This window comes from Solanum dulcamara, chromosome 9, assembly GCF_947179165.1.
Source record: "Solanum dulcamara chromosome 9, daSolDulc1.2, whole genome shotgun sequence".
Taxonomy (NCBI): domain Eukaryota; kingdom Viridiplantae; phylum Streptophyta; class Magnoliopsida; order Solanales; family Solanaceae; genus Solanum; species Solanum dulcamara.
The window spans coordinates 5,829,210-5,848,118 of record NC_077245.1 but is presented as its reverse complement, the minus strand read 5'-3'; the positions used below and the strand labels follow the sequence as shown (position 1 = coordinate 5,848,118).

General features: G+C 32.3%; 2 protein-coding genes across 2 annotated transcripts; both read left to right on the top strand.

The window, feature by feature from the left end:
- The first annotated feature begins 5,536 nt into the window (after nt 1–5,536).
- Nucleotides 5,537–8,407, top strand: LOC129904402 (uncharacterized). Its single transcript, XM_055979966.1, has 4 exons — nt 5,537–5,835; nt 6,344–6,539; nt 6,654–6,740; nt 8,001–8,407. The coding sequence occupies exons 1-4, from the start codon at nt 5,621–5,623 to the stop codon at nt 8,157–8,159; spliced, it is 657 nt and encodes a 218-aa protein (XP_055835941.1). The 5' UTR covers nt 5,537–5,620; the 3' UTR covers nt 8,160–8,407.
- Nucleotides 8,408–10,297: 1,890 nt separating this feature from the next.
- LOC129904681 (amino acid transporter AVT6A-like) lies at nt 10,298–16,428 on the top strand. Its single transcript, XM_055980259.1, has 5 exons — nt 10,298–10,894; nt 11,116–11,268; nt 12,534–12,737; nt 15,307–15,772; nt 15,931–16,428. Exons 1-5 carry the CDS (start codon nt 10,495–10,497, stop codon nt 16,061–16,063), a joined length of 1,356 nt encoding a protein of 451 aa, XP_055836234.1. The 5' UTR covers nt 10,298–10,494; the 3' UTR covers nt 16,064–16,428.
- Nucleotides 16,429–18,909: the final 2,481 nt, after the last annotated feature.

Sequence of the window (18,909 nt, the reverse complement as noted above, 5' to 3'; positions counted from 1 at the left end):
AATTTACATGGAATGCGCCATCAAACATGCTTCACATAATTATTATTATTATTATTATAACTAAAGGAGGAAAAGCTTAGGAAAGAAGGTTTATTGAATTAATTAATGAAATGCATATTCGTGATTAAAACAAAAGTGTAATGTTCAACTAATTAGCCCTCATTATATTGTTTATTATTTGTGGTGATTTTACCAAATTAAAGACAAAACAATTGAAAAAACCTATTTTCTCTTCTTTTTTTGCGTGCGTTTCTTCTCTTATTTGTTTTGATCTGACATTATGGATGGCTTGACTCACAATCCAATTAATTAATTATACAGAGATTAAAATGCATAAATTGACTATGCAATGAATAATTATGTAAAGATCGTAATGCGGCAATGGTAACATAGGAATTATATTATGTTAGTGATACAGATGTTATTTCATATTTATTCTACAAGTTATTTATTTTTGCATAATGAGAGAATATTTATTAGCAGTGCGAAATATAATATGAATTATATGTTGCATAAGTTATGCAAAAATGGAGCATATGAACTCGTGGTCTTCCGTAAAACTAGATATATTATGTATATATTTTCTATCATATGCATCCTACAAAAAAGCTAAATGGTGCACTTAGTTGAATGTTAAGTTATTAGCCTAGGCCCCAGAGGACTAGGAATCATCTCCCACATACATTAGTTTCTTTTTGGTGGTGCATTATATTCTAAAATTTTTAAATACGTCTATGTAATGCATCCACCAATCATACATTATATTACGCTAAATTTAAATTCTGAGATTATCTTTGTTATTTTTCAGAAGCTTTATTTTGCCCCAAATATTTCAAAAAATAACCCCAAGGCTATATATTTAAAGGGTACTATTTTTTTTTTCCTTTTACAAGAAAAAGAGAACACAAAAAGGAAAAGTTTCGATCGTAGCACAACTAAAATAGAGAAAAATAAATCAAATGATGGCCTAAAAAGAGGGACAATTGTGTAAATAAACCCATAAATATATACTTATAACAATACGTGTCTTCAATACGAAAGGAATTAAAAAATAAACATAAAATTTTTGTGAATAAAATACTTCATTTTTTAAACATATATATAAAGGTCCTTATCGAAGACGTATATATGGAAGGCCTGCTTTTTTTAATTTTCCATCGGGTGTTTAGATTTAATGGAACTCCGATTAAATTTAGATTTTGCACTATAAAATTTATTTTAGGGTGATGCTCTTAACATAAATTTTTTCACATTCAATATTCAAATTCAAAATTTCTAATTAAAAATAAAACAAGCATATTACTGTACCACAATTCATATTGACGTATATATGAAAGTTGGGGTACATAATCGTAGCAATAATAAAATATAGATATACTGGTACTATATTCAAGACAGCCACACACGTAGATCACGAGATCCATCCAGCAAGAGTCAGAGATGGATTATTAATTAGTCTTTGTTTAGGACGAATTCAATAATTTTTATTTAGATTATATATTTAAATTAATTTTTTTTAAAATATGTATAAATAATTAGTTGTGAACTCAATAACTATGAGTTTGATGAAAAATTAAAAATCTATAAACTTGTCTCTTTAAGTCAAATAATTTTTGAAGGTTATAAGTTTATCTTTTTCTCATCAAAATATTTCACAAGTTATATGTTATCCCTTTAAAAAACTAACGCCCCAAGAATGTATTTTTCATTTTAACTTTACACATAATATATTTAAAACTATAAATTTATAAGACGTTTTATACATTCTTCATATTTTTAATTCAAGGCCACAAAGTAATTTGTTTTTATTTTTTAAATTGTGTCAAATTAAAAGTACAAGAATTAAATTAAAACGGAGGACATAGTATTTATTGTGACAAATTGAGACCATTGAAGATGAATACGTTAAGGTACATGTGGCCCTGAGCTCTTTGTCTTTGTTACAAGAAATTGTTTTCCAAGAACTACTATTATGAATTTGTCTAGTGGGCCTTTTTTTGTTTCTCTACTTTAATTTACAATCCAACAAAATTTTCTTCAATTTTAATCTGATTCATCATGTAAGCATCTACGTACCAATCGTATCAAGAATTTTTATTTTATTATTTATCATGAAAGTCCTCTAATTATAGTTTGTTCGTTTTTTCCTTCTTTTTTCTATTTCATAGGGACAATGACAATGCAAAACATAGTTTCAAACGCATTTTGTGGTTGGCAAAGGGGAGAAATAGATAATCTCTAAAAATGTAATATTGAGTGAACTATTTAAATCAACTTTATTTTTTCCTTTTCAAAAAATAGCCCCCCCCCCCCCCCACACACACACACAGTAATAGCAACAAAGCTATACGCATATAAGAACAAGGGAGGATTACGTGGCATATTGAACTAAGTACTCTAATTATAGATATAATATAGAGATAGGTGAAGTTTTATAGTAGATACTAGATACAGGATCCGTACCAGCATGGGGCTCAATATATGTTATTTTTTCTCTCAACTTATGTAATACAGATGGAACTGAAGAAGCTATTCAAATTTTTATATGATTTTAAAAATAATTAAAGTTGTTAATTATTATAATTTATAGTATTTTTTACATAATTTTTTAATAATATATATTATTTTTTTATCTCAAGTTATGTGGCACAAATAGATTTTCAAAATTTAACCTCTTTTTACATGTATTTTAAATATTTTAAGTTGTTCATTATTGTAATTTATAGTATTTTTTATATATAATTTTCAAAATAATATATGTTACTTCCTATGCCCCAATTTATTTGGCATCACTAGAATTTCGAGAGTAAAATGATTTTTATACGTACTTTAATTTTTTAAGTTGTTAATTATTGTGATTTATAGAACTTTTTACGCCATCTTCAAATAATATATATTTATCATCTACCCTATTTATGCGGCACTGATAGAATTTCGAGAGACAACCAATTTTTGATAACTTTTAAATATTTAATTATTGTGAATTATTTACATAATTTTCAAATATACAACAAATAAAAAAAAAAGTATGATAAATAAAAAAAATTAAAAAAATTATCCTTGTCTAGTAAGTAGGCATGTTGACAAACACCTACTTCCTAGACTCTTTTGCTAAGTAGTAAAGTAATAATGTGTGGAGATATTTATTAGTATGAGATATAATTAAGCAGAAATATTATATATACATGGTCTATGAATATAGTGTATTTCACTATTATTAAGCACACATATACAATGTGTGATGCTATAGAAATACTTAATATGTACGCAAATACAATTTATTATATTATTATTATTATGCAAACAAATATAATGTATTTTACTACGAAATCAAAATGTTAAATATTTCGTAATAATGCAATCTTGCTATTACTAAATTTTCCGCAATAATAATAAAGAATGGGCTTTGGCCCAAATGCAGAGTGAAAGACGAACTATTGCTCGGGCCTTTTATGATAGACTCGGATTTTTCCTGTGATGTGGGCTTCAACTGTGTTTGTCTTTAAGAATTTCCTTGAATATAGGATGAGAAATTGAGATTCAAAATTTGAATTTTATGACTTTTTCTAGCATTTCAAATTAATGTGTAATTATATTTGTATTCACAATTACATCAATATATAAAAATTATTGAGTTCATATGAATCTACTTCTGATGCTCTACATTCATCACTGTAGAGAAAGAAGAATCCCAATAAATGAGCTAGTCCTCTACGTCAAAATATACTTGGTTCTAGTAGCGGAGTAAGGAAATTTATTAAGGGGCGTCAAAATATAAAGTAAAAAAATAAATACAATTAGTAGGAGTAGAACACAACCTCAAGCAATTTTTGTAACTTCTTAACCACTATACTAAATATTCAACTTGTGTTAAAATGTGTCAATACTTATATATATATATATAATCAAATTTTGACCTATATATACAATATAATTTTCCGACGAAGGGGTGTCGCTTGACACCCCTCAGACAAGGATAGCTCCGCCATGCTTGATTCAAAATCTAGCTTAACCCCTTCCTTTTCGATCTAAAGGCCGTCAAAGTTATTTAATTTCCACGTTATGCATATAGAAACTACATGCATCACAATTGAAACTATGGTCTACCAACATTCTTAATTCTATACATGCAAGTAAGCATTTTCTAAATAACCCTAATAATAATGTCATTTTTTATTGTTATTAAATGCGTTAAAGGAAAGAAAAGGGGTTTAAGAGAGAAAAGTTAAAAAGTATTTTACACTAAAAACATTGATTAAAATTTCTTATCGTATGTATCTGTGTTAGCTAAATTAAACAACTCAAATGGGTTCAGCAGACCTAGTTCAATCTAAAATTGTTTCCAAGTCATAATCAATGGTTTAATACATACACAATTCCTTAAATCTGTTCGAAAAATTCATTTATACATTTAAACTATGGCTTGTTTTATTGAACTTTCAAATATATGATCAGGGATGGCTCAACTTAATTGGTGGTCTAAAGCCAAACTTCAATACGAGGCTCTGATTTTTTTTTTTTATTATTATTATAATAAAAATCATACATACATTATTTGATGTGTATTTTTCTAACATGTTAAATGTGAAGTTGTTAATTGCTATTTTCGGAATGAACTAATAAGTAAAGTGTATCACATAAATTAAAACTCGTAAATAAAAATATTCAAATTAAAACATAATACATAGAAAGTAGAACAATAGAACCTAATTCTAGAATTTGAAAACTCAATATTATAACAAACTTTCACTACTTCAATTTGCTTGTTGTTATCCCTAACAACCCGAGAAAAAAATAATGAAAACGAGTGCAATTTGATTTATTTTAACTCTTGTTTCCGTGAGATTCAATAATTTTGTAGAAGGAAGAAACAAGAGTAGTATATTAAAGTATAAGTTTCTTTTTATGAGAATTAAAAATATAATAATAATTTAGATTATGTAAATTACCTGAAATATATATATATATATATATATATATACACTTTAAATTACATAACAAACAGTTCTATAGATCTTACTATATTTTATTGAAATAATTACTAGTTTTTCCAAAAAAAAATAACACATAAGACCAACTTTAAGTTTATTAGATATTTTATATTCAAATTTTAAATTCTTTTTGCGTGTATTCTCAAACGTCATTTAGGTAGTTAAGTTAATCACAATCAATATAATATCTCCTTTAACTACACATCAGCCCCAATTATAACAAACATGAGGTTTTACGGCTTACTAAACCTAAAGCATATTATTAAAGAAGATAACATATTTTAAATTATTAATTTATTTACATAATGTGCACATACACAAAAGGGTTTTAATAAATTTTGATCAAAAGTATTTAATAGAAACACTTTTATTATGTATTCGTATGATCAACTAAAATAAATCGTAATTCGAATGTATAAATAAAATTTTCTGACAAATTTAAGGAAATATCAATGTTAAGGCTAAATCAATTAAATTAGCCTGAGCCTGAGGTTAGAAAAACAACTTCTCGGAACCTAGTGGACTCTCTTGTATTTTCAAGAAACTAATGGTGGCGCCACAGAAATTTTCACATTTATAGGAAGTGGCGCGATAGTTCCTCTTTGAGCTCCAAATTGTATTCGCCGGCGATGGACTTCAAATGCTCCGATTTGGAACAGTGGAAGGAAGCCCTATCTTCTTACGGAGATCGTATCGAGTCACTTAAAAAGCCTAACCTCGTCACCTTCGATGATTTCTACCGGAATGAGCTTCCCGGCCTTCTCCGGCAACGAAACCCTAGTTACATCACAACTCCCGAACTCGCCAAGCTCATGCAATGGAAGCTTACTAGAGGCAAATGGAGGTTCTTACTTATCTCTTCATCTAGCATATGCCAAAATATATGTATTTACTTTTGATAATTGCTATGGTATTCAGTTTCAAAAAATAATTGCTGTGGTATTTTGATTCGTTTATAAGTATTATGATTAAGTGCAAGTATTCTAGTTTGTGCAACTTTTTGTAGTTAGTTTAGTGTGTTTTGAAGAATTACTATAATATGTTACTCTGTCTGTTTCTATTTGTTTGTCTGATTTTTACTTGACTCGTTAATGAAGAAGACTTTTGAATCTTGTGGTCTTAAATTAAAAGATATGTAGAATGTCCCTAAATGACTTTTAATTTTGTGATATTAAACATATTACCTAGAAAGTTAGAATTAAAGAGTTTCAAAAAAAGTGAACAGTCACTCTTTTTTAAAACGGACTAAAAATGAACTTAAGACAAACAAATTGGAATGAAGGGAGTATATTAAGACGCGGTACTTAAGGCTACGAGAAAAATCCAAGTAACATATGATAATTGTCATTCAGGCCTAGGCTGTTGGATTTTGTATCATCACTGGATGATGCCGTTGTGAGATCTGCTTCAGAGAAGGCATTTCAGTCTCTACCTGATATCTCAAAAGCTATTTCGGCACTCACTGTCTTGAAAGGCGTTGGTCCAGCCACTGCCTCCGCTGTTCTGGCTGCTTATGCACCGGATATTACCCCGTTCATGTCGGATGAAGTAAATTTTATCATGACCTTCTTGCTATGGAAAACTCTATTTGATTCTCTGCAGTATTTTGATGATTGAAGTATACTAAAATGTTCCATTTATGTGAAAATGCTGTTTTGTTAGGCAATGGTTGCTGCAATTGGTAACTCAAAAGAATATACTTTGAAACAGTATCTAGTTTTAGTGGACAAGTTGCAGGCAAAAGCCAAGGTTAGCTAGACTTTTTCCCTATGTTTTAGTTATAACGATGCTTTCATCTGGGTGTTGGTTGCCTTTTTTTTGGAGAATGAGACCATCAAATTGCTCTAACTGGAACTACTTTCATTTGATTCATTCGGAATACATGACAGAGGGATTAAATTTGGTGTGATACAGAACATAGATTACCACAGGTTCCTCCATTACAAATATGCACATCTCTTTTTGTCATCTAAATGACTGACCGATTGCGAACCACACAATATCCCTCTAATTTCTCTATTATAAAGCAGGAAACCTTTTGTAATATTTCTGATTCTAGCTTCCACCTGAAAGTCTGATTGAACAAAGATGCTTTCTTTTCCTAGTTTCCGAAGTTTGTTTGATTAGCTATGCCAATAGTGCTTATGCATGGATACCAGCTCATCATTGCCCTGTTTTCATACTTGTATGTCGTTTAGTATGTGGTTTTCTGCTTTCACAATGCACGTGTATCTCATCATTCAGTTTGTGATTTATTCCTTAAATTTCACTCAAGACCACTTCTTTTTTGGTCTTCACTGTAGACCACATCCCTGAGGAAAGAAACTAATAATCTGCTCTGTTTAGACTTTGTTTACATGCATGCCATGTTCAGATGAAGCCGCTCGTTCCTCTGCTGTTTTTTCTCCAGGATATCAAAGAATGCTCAACCCCCCCCCCCCCCCCCCCCCGCTATGTTTTATGGCTCTTGTAGTCATGCCTCAGACATACTTCCCTTTGGATGAAGAAAACAATTCTGTCTATGCTGGTGGGGGAAAGCGGTCATGGTGTCCATAGGTTTGACTTCAATAGAGATAAAAAATTGGTTCTTTGGCAATTTGCCAGGTAAGATTCTCGTCGAGGACCTGATGAGATGGTGAAGAATGAAGAAGAAGGCAATATTTATGTGATGACCTGAAGTAAATTTATGGTGTTCTGGAGTAGCATTGATTTTCGTATGCTGATTGATTTTTGAAGTAAAAACATGTATAACTAAGACCTGACTACCTTGGCCCTTAATCTTAGGAAAGATTTAGAGTTTATATATTTTGAGGAAGTGCCTGAAGACTAAACACAGATTCTTTTACACAATGCTAAGTAGCTTTTCTGTGAACAAAACCACAACCTTAGTACTTCGTAGTGTTTGTAAGTCATTTGAACTTTTATGCTGAACCATGGTATGTTGTTTATTGTTGCCTCTGAAGCGGAGGACCTATCTCATTTCATGTTCATTTGGCAATTGCTTAATAGGAGTTATCAGCAAAAGGAGACTCTTTTACTCCATCAGACGTTGAAAGGGCGCTGTGGAGTTCTGCCGTGGGTGCCAAATTGGGTGGGTTGTCACAAGCGCCTAAGGAGGTCAATTCGAAGCAGAATTCAAAGAGAAAGCGTGGAAAGTTACATGGATGATGCTGGTCAAGTTCGATAGATGTTGATCAATAAGTTCAAAGCCGTTCTTGTACTGCTTGTATATATTGCTAATGTAAACCCTTAAAGGAAGCACTTGTTAGTTGTGTTTCATGTGTTCTAGGCATACAATCAATGTCTGTAGCACTGCTATGAGCTATCTATCCTATCAACTATGAACCGTTCTGTACAAGTTTTGTGGGTAAACCATTTTAAGGGACGATAAAAATCTCATTCATCCCCAAATCCTATATTTTTCTTGAAGTTGCACAAAAATCTAGGAAGTAGAATCACATTACAATTAGGTATAGTTATCAATATATACCATTTGGCCATCTAATTTTTCAAACACGACCGAAGTATACATTACATTCACACCCGGTTGTATATGTTGTGTATACATATGTATATTATATGTATGGGTATGCATGGATATGTATATTATATGCAGACATGTATATTAGTAAAAAGTACGCACTACTTAAACACTCTGTTCATATTTTGTAAATTACATGACCCAAAGGTATTTGGCTATAATTTTCTCTTACAATTACTTCATTGGAGAACAAGAAATCAAACTTGATAGTTGACATGTTGAAAACTTGGTGGCGTTTGCGTCAATTTTTTTGAAGAATTGATTTGTATCCATTTTTTCGGGACAATTTTAAATATATACAATAAGTAATTAGTTTACAATAAATATAGTCATGTTATATTTACATAAAAATAGCCAAAAATTATAGAAAATATACAGTGATTATATAATATAGTTTGTCAAAAGTCATAGAAAGTATACACTGACTATACAATATAGATTATTTATACATGAGTTATACATTGAATATACATAATGATACATTCTTTATGTAAAATATATAATTAGTATACATGAATATACACTGAATGACTATTTTCTTGGTAATTAAAATGATCGAATGTGACCGTCTATAATGATACATTCTTTATGTAAAATATATAATTAGTATACATGAATATACACTGTATGACTATTTTCTTGGTAATTAAAATGATCGAATGTGACCATCTAATGTGATTATACTTTCTTTTTTTTGGCATTTTTGTGAGATACGAATTCTATCTAAAAAGTGATTATAATTAAGATTCGTTTGAATTAAAAAGGAGATATGCAACGTCTTTATTGCTTGGTTTCTCTGGCATACTTAAAAAAAATTGAGGATAAAGTGTTTCATGTGACAACTGATAATCATGGAGAACTCATGTCTACCTAAAGCCTATCTGCTTTAAAAAATCGAATAAAGAAGAATAGCACTTATTATTGTCAGCATTACTAATATATTATATTCAACATCATTATTATACATCCGTTTCTTGTTTGAATGTTTCAGTTTGGACTCATTCTCTCATTGTTTACATTCCCAATTCAAGAACAAAGAGACCGTTGAATGATGACATATGGCCCAAGTTTGGTTGTCGCCGCCCTTACTATATCGACTCAGCACCATATTCTTCATCCTTTTAAACAAATTTTAATACTTAATATATTTTTGTCATTCTGGTTTAGAAATTTTAATAACATCTTCTTGAAATAATAATAAAGTTGTGATCACGAATTTGAATAGTCGAATTAAGCTACTGATACTTATATCATGGTAGACTATTTATATTATATTAACTTATAAATTACTTGTTCTATGTTTTTTTTTTATACATAAACGATTACGATGATATGTTATTATAATTTTCAATTACATATAATTTTACAAAGATTTACTATTTATATTATATTAGCTTATAAATTATTTGTTCCATATTTCTTTTATACATAAACAATTATGATTACATGTTATTATAATTTTCAATTACACATAATTTTATAAAGATTTACTAAATTAAAAAGTTAGCAATAGTAGTAATTGACTACTCTAAATATAATTCTACCACATGATACGAACAATCAATTTACGGTGAGCATGACTCTCTTTTATAAAAATTAAAATAATAGATTTTTTTTACAAAAATTAAACGTATGGATTGAATTTTATATTTTTTTACAAAAATTAAAATCACATGAAATTTTACTTTCCGGAGAATTTGAAATTAATTTGCGGATGAGGAATTAGCGTGCTGATTAAAAGTTTTAATGCAGATTTTATAATTAAACACAGACATAATCGTCCTGGGACCCACAGATTACGTGGCGGTGTCTTATTGGTTGAATCGATAAATAAAGCGCTGTCCAAGTTACTTCCCGCGTAAATTTCATGTAACGCCTTTTGCTGAATCAAATTCCTAAAAACCTCCCTTACTTTATTCCTCATTCCAAATAACCCCCGGCATCTTGCCCAAAATTACAAGAATGACTTACTCCGATCGGAAACACCGTCGGAGCAATAAAACCGCCCCTCTTCTGCCGCAAAAGGATGTTGATTTCGGCCACTCCGAGGCCGGATTCAATGGCGCTTCCTTTTCCGGCGCCGTCTTCAACCTGTCCACAACAATTGTCGGCGCCGGTATCATGGCACTTCCGGCTACACTAAAGCAACTTGGTGCAATTCCAGGTCTTATCGTAATTATCCTCGCTGCTATACTGACGGAGAAGTCGATTGAGATGTTGCTGAGGTTCACCAGAGCTTCCAAGTCCGCCTCCTACTCCGGCCTCGCCGGCGATGCGTTCGGTGGCTTTGGTCGTACATTGTTGCAAGCTTGTATCGTGATCAACAATCTCGGGACCCTTGTTGTCTACATGATCATCATTGGTACTTAACTCCAGTTTTCATAATATTTTTCTTTAAATTTTTCGAAATTTATTGATCTTTTTTGAAGTATTGATTCTTTCGGACTTTGAAATTTTAACAAAGTTCACGACTTTGCATTCTTTTATTTGAAAAAAGAATTGAGTATTATCTCCATTTTGTTACTAGTTGCTAAATCAGGAGTTATATGTGTAAGGTTATAAAAGTGGTGTATTTGATTGCAGGAGATGTTTTATCTGGGACTTGGTCAGATGGCGTGCATTATTCGGGTGTGACGGAAGAATGGTTTGGGCAACACTGGTGGAATTCACGCTCCAACTTACTGCTTCTTACCACGCTCCTTGTTTTTTCTCCTCTTATTTCATTTAAACGCGTTGGTGAGCATTCCTACTAACCCATCTCTGATCTCTCCCTCCCAATGCTTCATCATGTTTATATCATTTCAAGACAGATGGAGTTTGCATAGGTTTTAATAATCATATTACATGAGTTGATCCTGACAGTATAAGAACTTGAAACTGAGATAATTGCTGCTTCACATTAGCTGCTCTTCCATGAGTCTATGACTACTTCCTGAAATTAAGGAAAGAAGTACAGTTTATAGTATTAGAGTCAGATAGGTTCATTATAAGACTTAACAACTTGAGAAGCATGGTACTCAGAAAAATGTCATGTCAAGGATAATCAATATGAAGTAGCAATACTTTCAAGCTGTATGAAGATATGGTGGTGGACTCACTTTTCATTTAGATCCAAATTTGTTCTAAATTCTGACAGAATAAAGGGAAGTGGATATGGACAGTGTGATACTGAATAGAGGAGTGTTAATTTTCTCCCGTCAGAACTATGGTTATAAGTAACACAAAGCTTGGGTCACATGAAATGGGAAGTAGGGAGTAAGTTTCTATATCATGAATTTTGACAAATAGGTTCTTTTCCTTTTTGATAAAGGCTCTTTTTTCCGTTCATAGGAAAAAGATGTGTTAACAGATAAATCTAATATGTGTTGAAGGATTTATTTCCAATCTGTGAGTGGACTGGTTGTGAAAAACTCAGCTTTAAGTTGATAATGGATGTGTCTATTAGCTAAATGTGACCTCATGAGAACCAACAATTATGTTGTGGTAAAAGCCATTAAGGGATCATTTAGGGCGAGATACCACCTCATAGTGGAACATGCCAATTATGTATTTGAGGTTTAGGGCTGGTGATGTAATGTGATGGTAAACCAAATTATGACAATATGAAGTAGAAGGGCATCTGGTGTTTGATTACACTTTACCCAACTTATTACTGCATAAAATACAATATTTTTGTGAAATTATCAGTGAACAATCTCTTCAACTATGTCCAGGTTCATAAGGTTGTTAACTTATTATTGCATAATAATGCAGTCTAAATTCTTATTATGTAGCATTGCCTTTACTGAAGGAGTGGTTCTCCTTGTCGATGAGATGAAATTCGGATTATATTGCATGTAGTATCCAGTTGCTTTTGGGAAGTCTATCTAAATCAGCCAGCAATATGATGTTACACATTCTTTATACTTGTTTCTCTACTTTTTATATGGTATACAATCCTGTGAATGCTCTATCTGCACTCAGCCGCTGATATGCATTACTTCTTTTATTGTGTTGGGCAGATTCATTGAGATACACATCAGCCTTGTCGGTCGCTTTGGCTGTTGTATTTGTGGTGATCACTGCTGGAATAGTCGTTGTTAAGTTCATTAATGGAAGCATTGGGATGCCCCGCTTACTTCCTAAAGTTGTTGATCAAGCGTCTTTCTGGAAGCTTTTCACAACTGTTCCTGTACTTGTTACTGCCTATATTTGCCATCACAATAGTAAGTTCTAGCTGCATTTCATCACTTATACAGTATTTTTATCAAAGAATATCTTTAGTAATAAACCTCTTTGTGAGTGAGCAGATATATAATGCAAATTCCCTTTTTGATGTGATCTTAAAACACCCAAATCAAGCTGAGGACGTTTCTCATAGGCTTTTGTATGACATGCTTTCAGTAACAAGTCTCCTTGTATCCAAGAGAAACCAAGATATCTGAGTATTGTCTAGGTTTTCTTTGTCATACATTTTTCCTAAGCATACAATCTACATTTTACTGAGCAGCTCTTTCGAGAGTTTCAACCTTCAAGTCATGAACGTCTATTCGGGTTCATTGAGGACATGTAGGTGTTCCTCTATGTACGTCCCTTTTCAACAAAGTTTTCTTGTTTTTCCTAAAAAAGTTAAGTGGTGTGAAATGAGATCTATTTGTAGTCAGTTTTACTTTGTTGTCTTCAACCACACACACAGAGACACAAACAAAATTAAAGAGAAGAAACTGTGTAGCTCTTCTCAATGTCAATGGAAAAATCAAAGTGAAATTGCTACTCTAGGTTACTTGAACATGTAAACCTGGTTAATTCAGGGAAATATTAGGCATTTTGAATTTGAGCAATTGTTGTCAAATATTTACTTTCTATCTTTTCTTGTTCAGTCTGAGGAAATTATACTTCAACTTCTTTAGTAAGGATTAGCTTTTCCTTTACAGTATGGGAATATTATAGTTACAATAAATGTATTTAAGACTATCATCTAATTTTATTTCAAGTGTTCAAATGTAATTACTCCTACAGAATTTACTTATTCGTCACCTTAGATCCAATTATCAGTTGTCATGATTTTTACCTTCTGCACTATGCATCCCAGCACGTCCACATATATAGAAACAAAAAGAGATAACGGAGCTAATTCAAGGTGAGCGGTAACCGGTTTATAAAGAAGTGTTTTAATATATGCTATGCAATGTTGGTCATCAATAAGTTGATTCTATGTCCTATGTGTTATGTTTTTTTATATCTCTTTGATAATTTCCTATACTACTGCAATCTTTGTTGAGTATTGAAATTCTTACGCATTAGTCTTTGATTGCAAAGAATTGCATGTTAATATGTATTTTTCCTGAAAGAGTATCTTCATGATCTCTTGCTATCTGTCTTGCTTCTTTCCTTCTGTTTATTTCTTTAGTACAAACTTCTTAGCTTAGTAAAAAGATACTCAGAATTCTAATAGTTTCTGCCTTCTGTAGCAACTTACAAATGGATTTGAATGTGTCATTAATATAGAATAAAATCAAGGAAAGGTCCTAAAATTGAATATAAACATTCTAAATTCCCTGCATACTACTCCTTTGCTGCCAACTCACTGAAATTATTGAGGGAGGGGGCTTGAATCTTGAATGATAAAGGATTGTTTAAATTTCTATCCTTCCCCAAGAAAGTAATGCATGATCTTTGTCAACCTTAGGATAACTTACACTTTCTTTTGACATGGTAAAATTAGATTACTTACACTTTTTTCTGTCTATCATACTACATCTGGCAGCAATATTACATGAAACTTTCATCCTTGACATATTCAAGTCAAACGAGCATGATTTGGAAAATGGATATATTGTCCAAATCCTTTAAATATGCTGAAAACTTGCAAAAATCTGCCATCCTCATGCTGGGAACATTTTGCTACCCAAGTCCATGTAACATAGGGTATATTCATATTTCATGGTCCTGAAAGATCAAATCCTTACTCCTGGGCAATTTTTCTGTCATTCTTTGCATGTTCACCACAACCTACTAAAAAGGGCAGCCCGGTGCACTTAAGCTCCCGCTATGCGCAAGGTCCGGGGAAGGGCCCGACCACAAGGGTCTATTGTACGCAGCCTTACCTTGCATTTCTGCCAGAGGCTGTTTCCAAGGCTTGAACCCATGACCTCCTGGTCAAATGGCAGCAACTTTACCAGTTACTCCAAGGCTCCCCTTCGTTCACCACAACCTACTGATCCCAAAAATTCATATTCAGAACGATTTGTTGGGCTATAGATCAATAGCTTAACAATTTGTCACTTTCACATATTGTTAGATGCCTTTGGCCTACTCTCTGTCATTGATTTCCTTTTGGGTCTACTGCTTGGAGTAGATTCTCCCTGTATAGGAGTCTAGAAGAATGGAAGTGCAAAAAATTGCAAGTTGGGTGAAATCTTAGAAGTGTTGCTGCAAGGAAAAAACTGCTCTCGGAACTTCATTTGGCTCAGAAAAGGAGCAAACTGCTTAATTAATGGTGATACACTAATGTAGCATTAGTTAATAAACTTATGAACCTGGACATAGTGGAAGAGATTGTTCATTGAAAATTTCACAAAGTTATTGTATTTTACGCTGTTATAAGTTGGGATGGAACACCAGATGCACTTCTACTTCATATTGTCATAATTTGGTTTACCACCACACTACATCACCAGCCCTAAACCTCACCTCCTAGACATGGTTTTTTCCTAATTGTCAGTCGTGATAAATGCTCAATGAGTGGCCAGAAATTACTAGTAACTCTGATACTTGTTTCAATGAATGTTGCAGTACATCCAATAGAGAATGAGCTAAGAGATGGCAGCCAAATGAAGTCAATAGTCCGTACTTCAATTGTGTTGTGCTCAACTGTATATGTAGCAACCAGCTTTTTTGGATTCCTTCTCTTTGGTGATCATACCTTGGATGATGTACTCGCCAACTTTGATGGTGAACTTGGGATTCCTTACGGATCATTACTTAATGATGTGGTGCGAGTGAGCTATGTGATCCACCTGATGCTCGTTTTTCCAATCGTCTTCTTTTCCCTTCGCCTCAATATGGATGGCCTCTTTTTCCCCTATGCAATTCCTATTGCCTATGATAATCGCAGATTCTTTTCAGTCACAGCAGCTCTCATCTGTCTCATATTTTTGGGAGCAAATTGTGTTCCTAGCATCTGGGATGCCTTCCAGTTTACTGGCGCCACAGCTACTGTCTCTGTTGGTTTCATTTTCCCTGCTGCTATTGTCCTTCGGTAAGTACCCATGTCTACCATCTTAACAATGGGATCTTAAAGCTTGTTGATTATCCAATCATTTCTTTGATGAAAATTCTTAAAAAGTATTTAACTAATCATGTGTAATCATCCTCACATATTCAAAGTTAATTCTCCACGTTTGCCATTGATCACAGGGATACACATGGAATTGCAACCAAGAGGGACAGGATAGTGTCATCGGTCATGATATTGTTAGCTGTTTCCTCAAGTACTGTGGCAATCTGCAGTGACATTTACAGCATTTTCAATATTGGAGTTGAAGCTTAGAAGAGCGCGATAAAGTCAGATTCTTTGGCTATTTAAGGTTCCTGGTCAATTGATGCCTAGTTTATTCCAAGAGAATGTAAATATTAACTGGAAGATACATGAGAACATGATGTAGGGATGGGTCTATGTTCTGTACAGCACAGAAAAAATTGTAATCTGCAAAATGGAAGACACAATTTTTTGGGAGGGCTAACATTATGAAATTGAGAGCGTTTGTATCAAGAACTTGTCAACTTTTTTTGATACAACTTTCAACTTTCGCATAGTTGTAATTTTTCATTTACAGAGATGGAAGATCTCAGCAGCTAAAGTTTGTATAGTTTAATCTTATTTTACATGTTGTATTTCTCTTGAGATAAATAAGGCACTTCTTTTTCCAGAAAAAAAAAAGGGGAGGAAAACACAGAAAAGGGGTGATTGCAAGTGAGTCGACTTCACTGATGAATTTATTCCTATGTTTCGAGTTAACCCTTTTGTGCTAAAAGTAAAAAAATGTACCACAAAATGTTTGTGGAGATCAGCATAATAATCTAAGGGGCTGTTTGGTTACTGGGATTAGAGGTTATTCCAGGATTAGATTTGCAATTAAGTTTGTACAGTATTTGATTATGGTTATTAGCTAAAATCAAGATAAAAATATATCAAAATCGTAGGATGTGCTCCATACAGATTATGAGATCATTTGTTTTGGTTATAATTTAAAATTTGTAATCCCAAGATAACTTTGTTTTGAATTAAACGACCTTGAATATAGATTATTAAAAAAAAATAGTGCTCACATAGGTTTTAACAACTCATTCCCAAAAACTAATTTAAATATACAATTTGGATTCATGTCGGATGTTGAACGACAAATACAATTTGAATTCATGTCGGAACGATCAATGACAAAAGTTATTCATCTTGTAAGAAGACTGATAGAGCAGTATATGAAAGGAAAGGACTTACACATGATATTCATCGACATAGAGAAGGCGTACGACAAAGATTGAAGGGAGGTCTAATATAGTTGCCTAGAGGTTAGAGGTGTACTTGTGGCGTACATTAGAGCGATCAAGGACTTCTATGATGGAGCTAGTTAAGACTCGGGTAAGGACTGAGGGAAGTATTTGGGAGCACTTTCCAATTGTGATGAGGTAGCACCATGTATCAACCTTAAGCTCGTTTTTATTTGTCTTGGTGATGTATACATTGACACGACAAATTTAAGGTGAGGTGTCATTGTGTATGTTATCTACGGATGACATAATTCTAATTGATGAGAGTCACAATGAAGTTAACGCTAAATTAAAGTTTTGAAGACAAATCCTGAAATTTAAAGGGTTCATGTTGAGCAGATACATACGGACTTAACGAAATCCACGTGCAGCCCATCCCTTTCTGTTCAAAATTTCTCCCTCAAGTTCAAATACTCATTGCCAGAAGTCTTAAGAGGCAGAATTGCTGACATTATTATTAGCTATTTTGTCAGTCATTGCCCAACATTTTTGGTATCTTCTAATCTAAGACATGAACACCCCCACCGACCATTACAGAAAAAATATAGTAGAACTGTAAGAGAGTTCCAAAAAAGAAAGAGTACAAAGAAGAGAAAAACTAAGTGTTAAAAGGCATTGACATACGTGCCAAATGTTTTGCATTAGCATATGAACATTCACAAAATTTGTCACAAATGTGCCAAAAATATTTTTCAACCGCTTAGTACTGCTTTTAGACTTTCTTTTCTTCATAGTTATCCAATCCATCATTTGGAATTTACCCAAAACCTTATTGTTAACTTGTGACACTTGACATTGTTCTACCATGTGTGCATTATTCTGGCCTTGTCATCTTATTCCAGCATGCGAGGAAAAGCATGTCACTTCCACTCATGAAGTTGTTTGCTAATCATTAAATGAAGCGGGTGAAAATGAATGAGAAATTAGAATACAAGTTATAATAGATAACAAATAAATAAATGTGTATGACACAAATTTTTATATAGTACGTAAAATTATTCAATATCTATATATATATATGCTGAAGAATGTAATCGATGATGAAATATTTGAGGTGCGTAGAGACAAATTCAAATATCATTCTCAACATGAAAAGAAAAGCACAATATCACTTTTATTTTATTTTTATCAAAAGCTCCCCATTGAGCTGAGAATTTATCAGAAACAATTTATATATCTCACACAAGATAAAATAAAGCCTACGTATGCCTCAACATTTCTAAGATCAGACGACATATATTGTTTTGGTTGTAACATCAATTTTTAGACAGTATCAAGTTGTTGTCTTTTAGCTAAGATCAGTATTAGGAGAGTGTATATATTATGAGGTGACATCTCAACTATTGAATTTCTTCCGTTAATCTCAAATCCAAATATGATTTTCGTATCCTACTGAATATATATACATGTTGCTAAAATTTAATCTCACAATTAATAAATACAATAATTTATAAGTACTAGCGGAGAACATTCTTCTGTGATAAGGTTTTTGTCGAATTTATAATTCCAAACATAAAACATCTTGCTAGGGAACAATTTATATTCTTTTCGATTAATCACCAACCGTAAATTTCAGATATCGAATAATTAAAGAAAAAAAGTCTTATAAGCTAACATTCTATACCTAACTGTTATATACAACTAAATTTGATGCACGAAATATTTTGAATTTTGTTTTTCACTTATAACTGGTTGCATGATGTATTTCGCGCTCATGCAAAATTTAGAAAAAAGTGTATACTCCAGGGATGTAATTTAAGTAGTTTACTCTGGCCCAAGTATAACTGATGATAATGTAGCTTGAATTTGTAACTTACAAATTAAATCACACAAAAATAATTTTATTAT

Bases quoted from the DNA above. Each gene is read 5' to 3' on its own strand.
- LOC129904402 (XM_055979966.1), top strand. From the start codon at position 5,621: ATGGACTTCAAATGCTCCGATTTGGAACAGTGGAAGGAAGCCCTATCT. The intron at 5,836-6,343 runs GTTCTTACTTAT...ATTGTCATTCAG, and splicing joins CTTACTAGAGGCAAATGGAG to GCCTAGGCTGTTGGATTTTG. The intron at 6,540-6,653 runs GTAAATTTTATC...CTGTTTTGTTAG, and splicing joins CCCCGTTCATGTCGGATGAA to GCAATGGTTGCTGCAATTGG.
- LOC129904681 (XM_055980259.1), top strand. From the start codon at position 10,495: ATGACTTACTCCGATCGGAAACACCGTCGGAGCAATAAAACCGCCCCT. The intron at 10,895-11,115 runs GTACTTAACTCC...ATTTGATTGCAG, and splicing joins TGTCTACATGATCATCATTG to GAGATGTTTTATCTGGGACT. The intron at 12,738-15,306 runs GTAAGTTCTAGC...TGAATGTTGCAG, and splicing joins CTATATTTGCCATCACAATA to TACATCCAATAGAGAATGAG.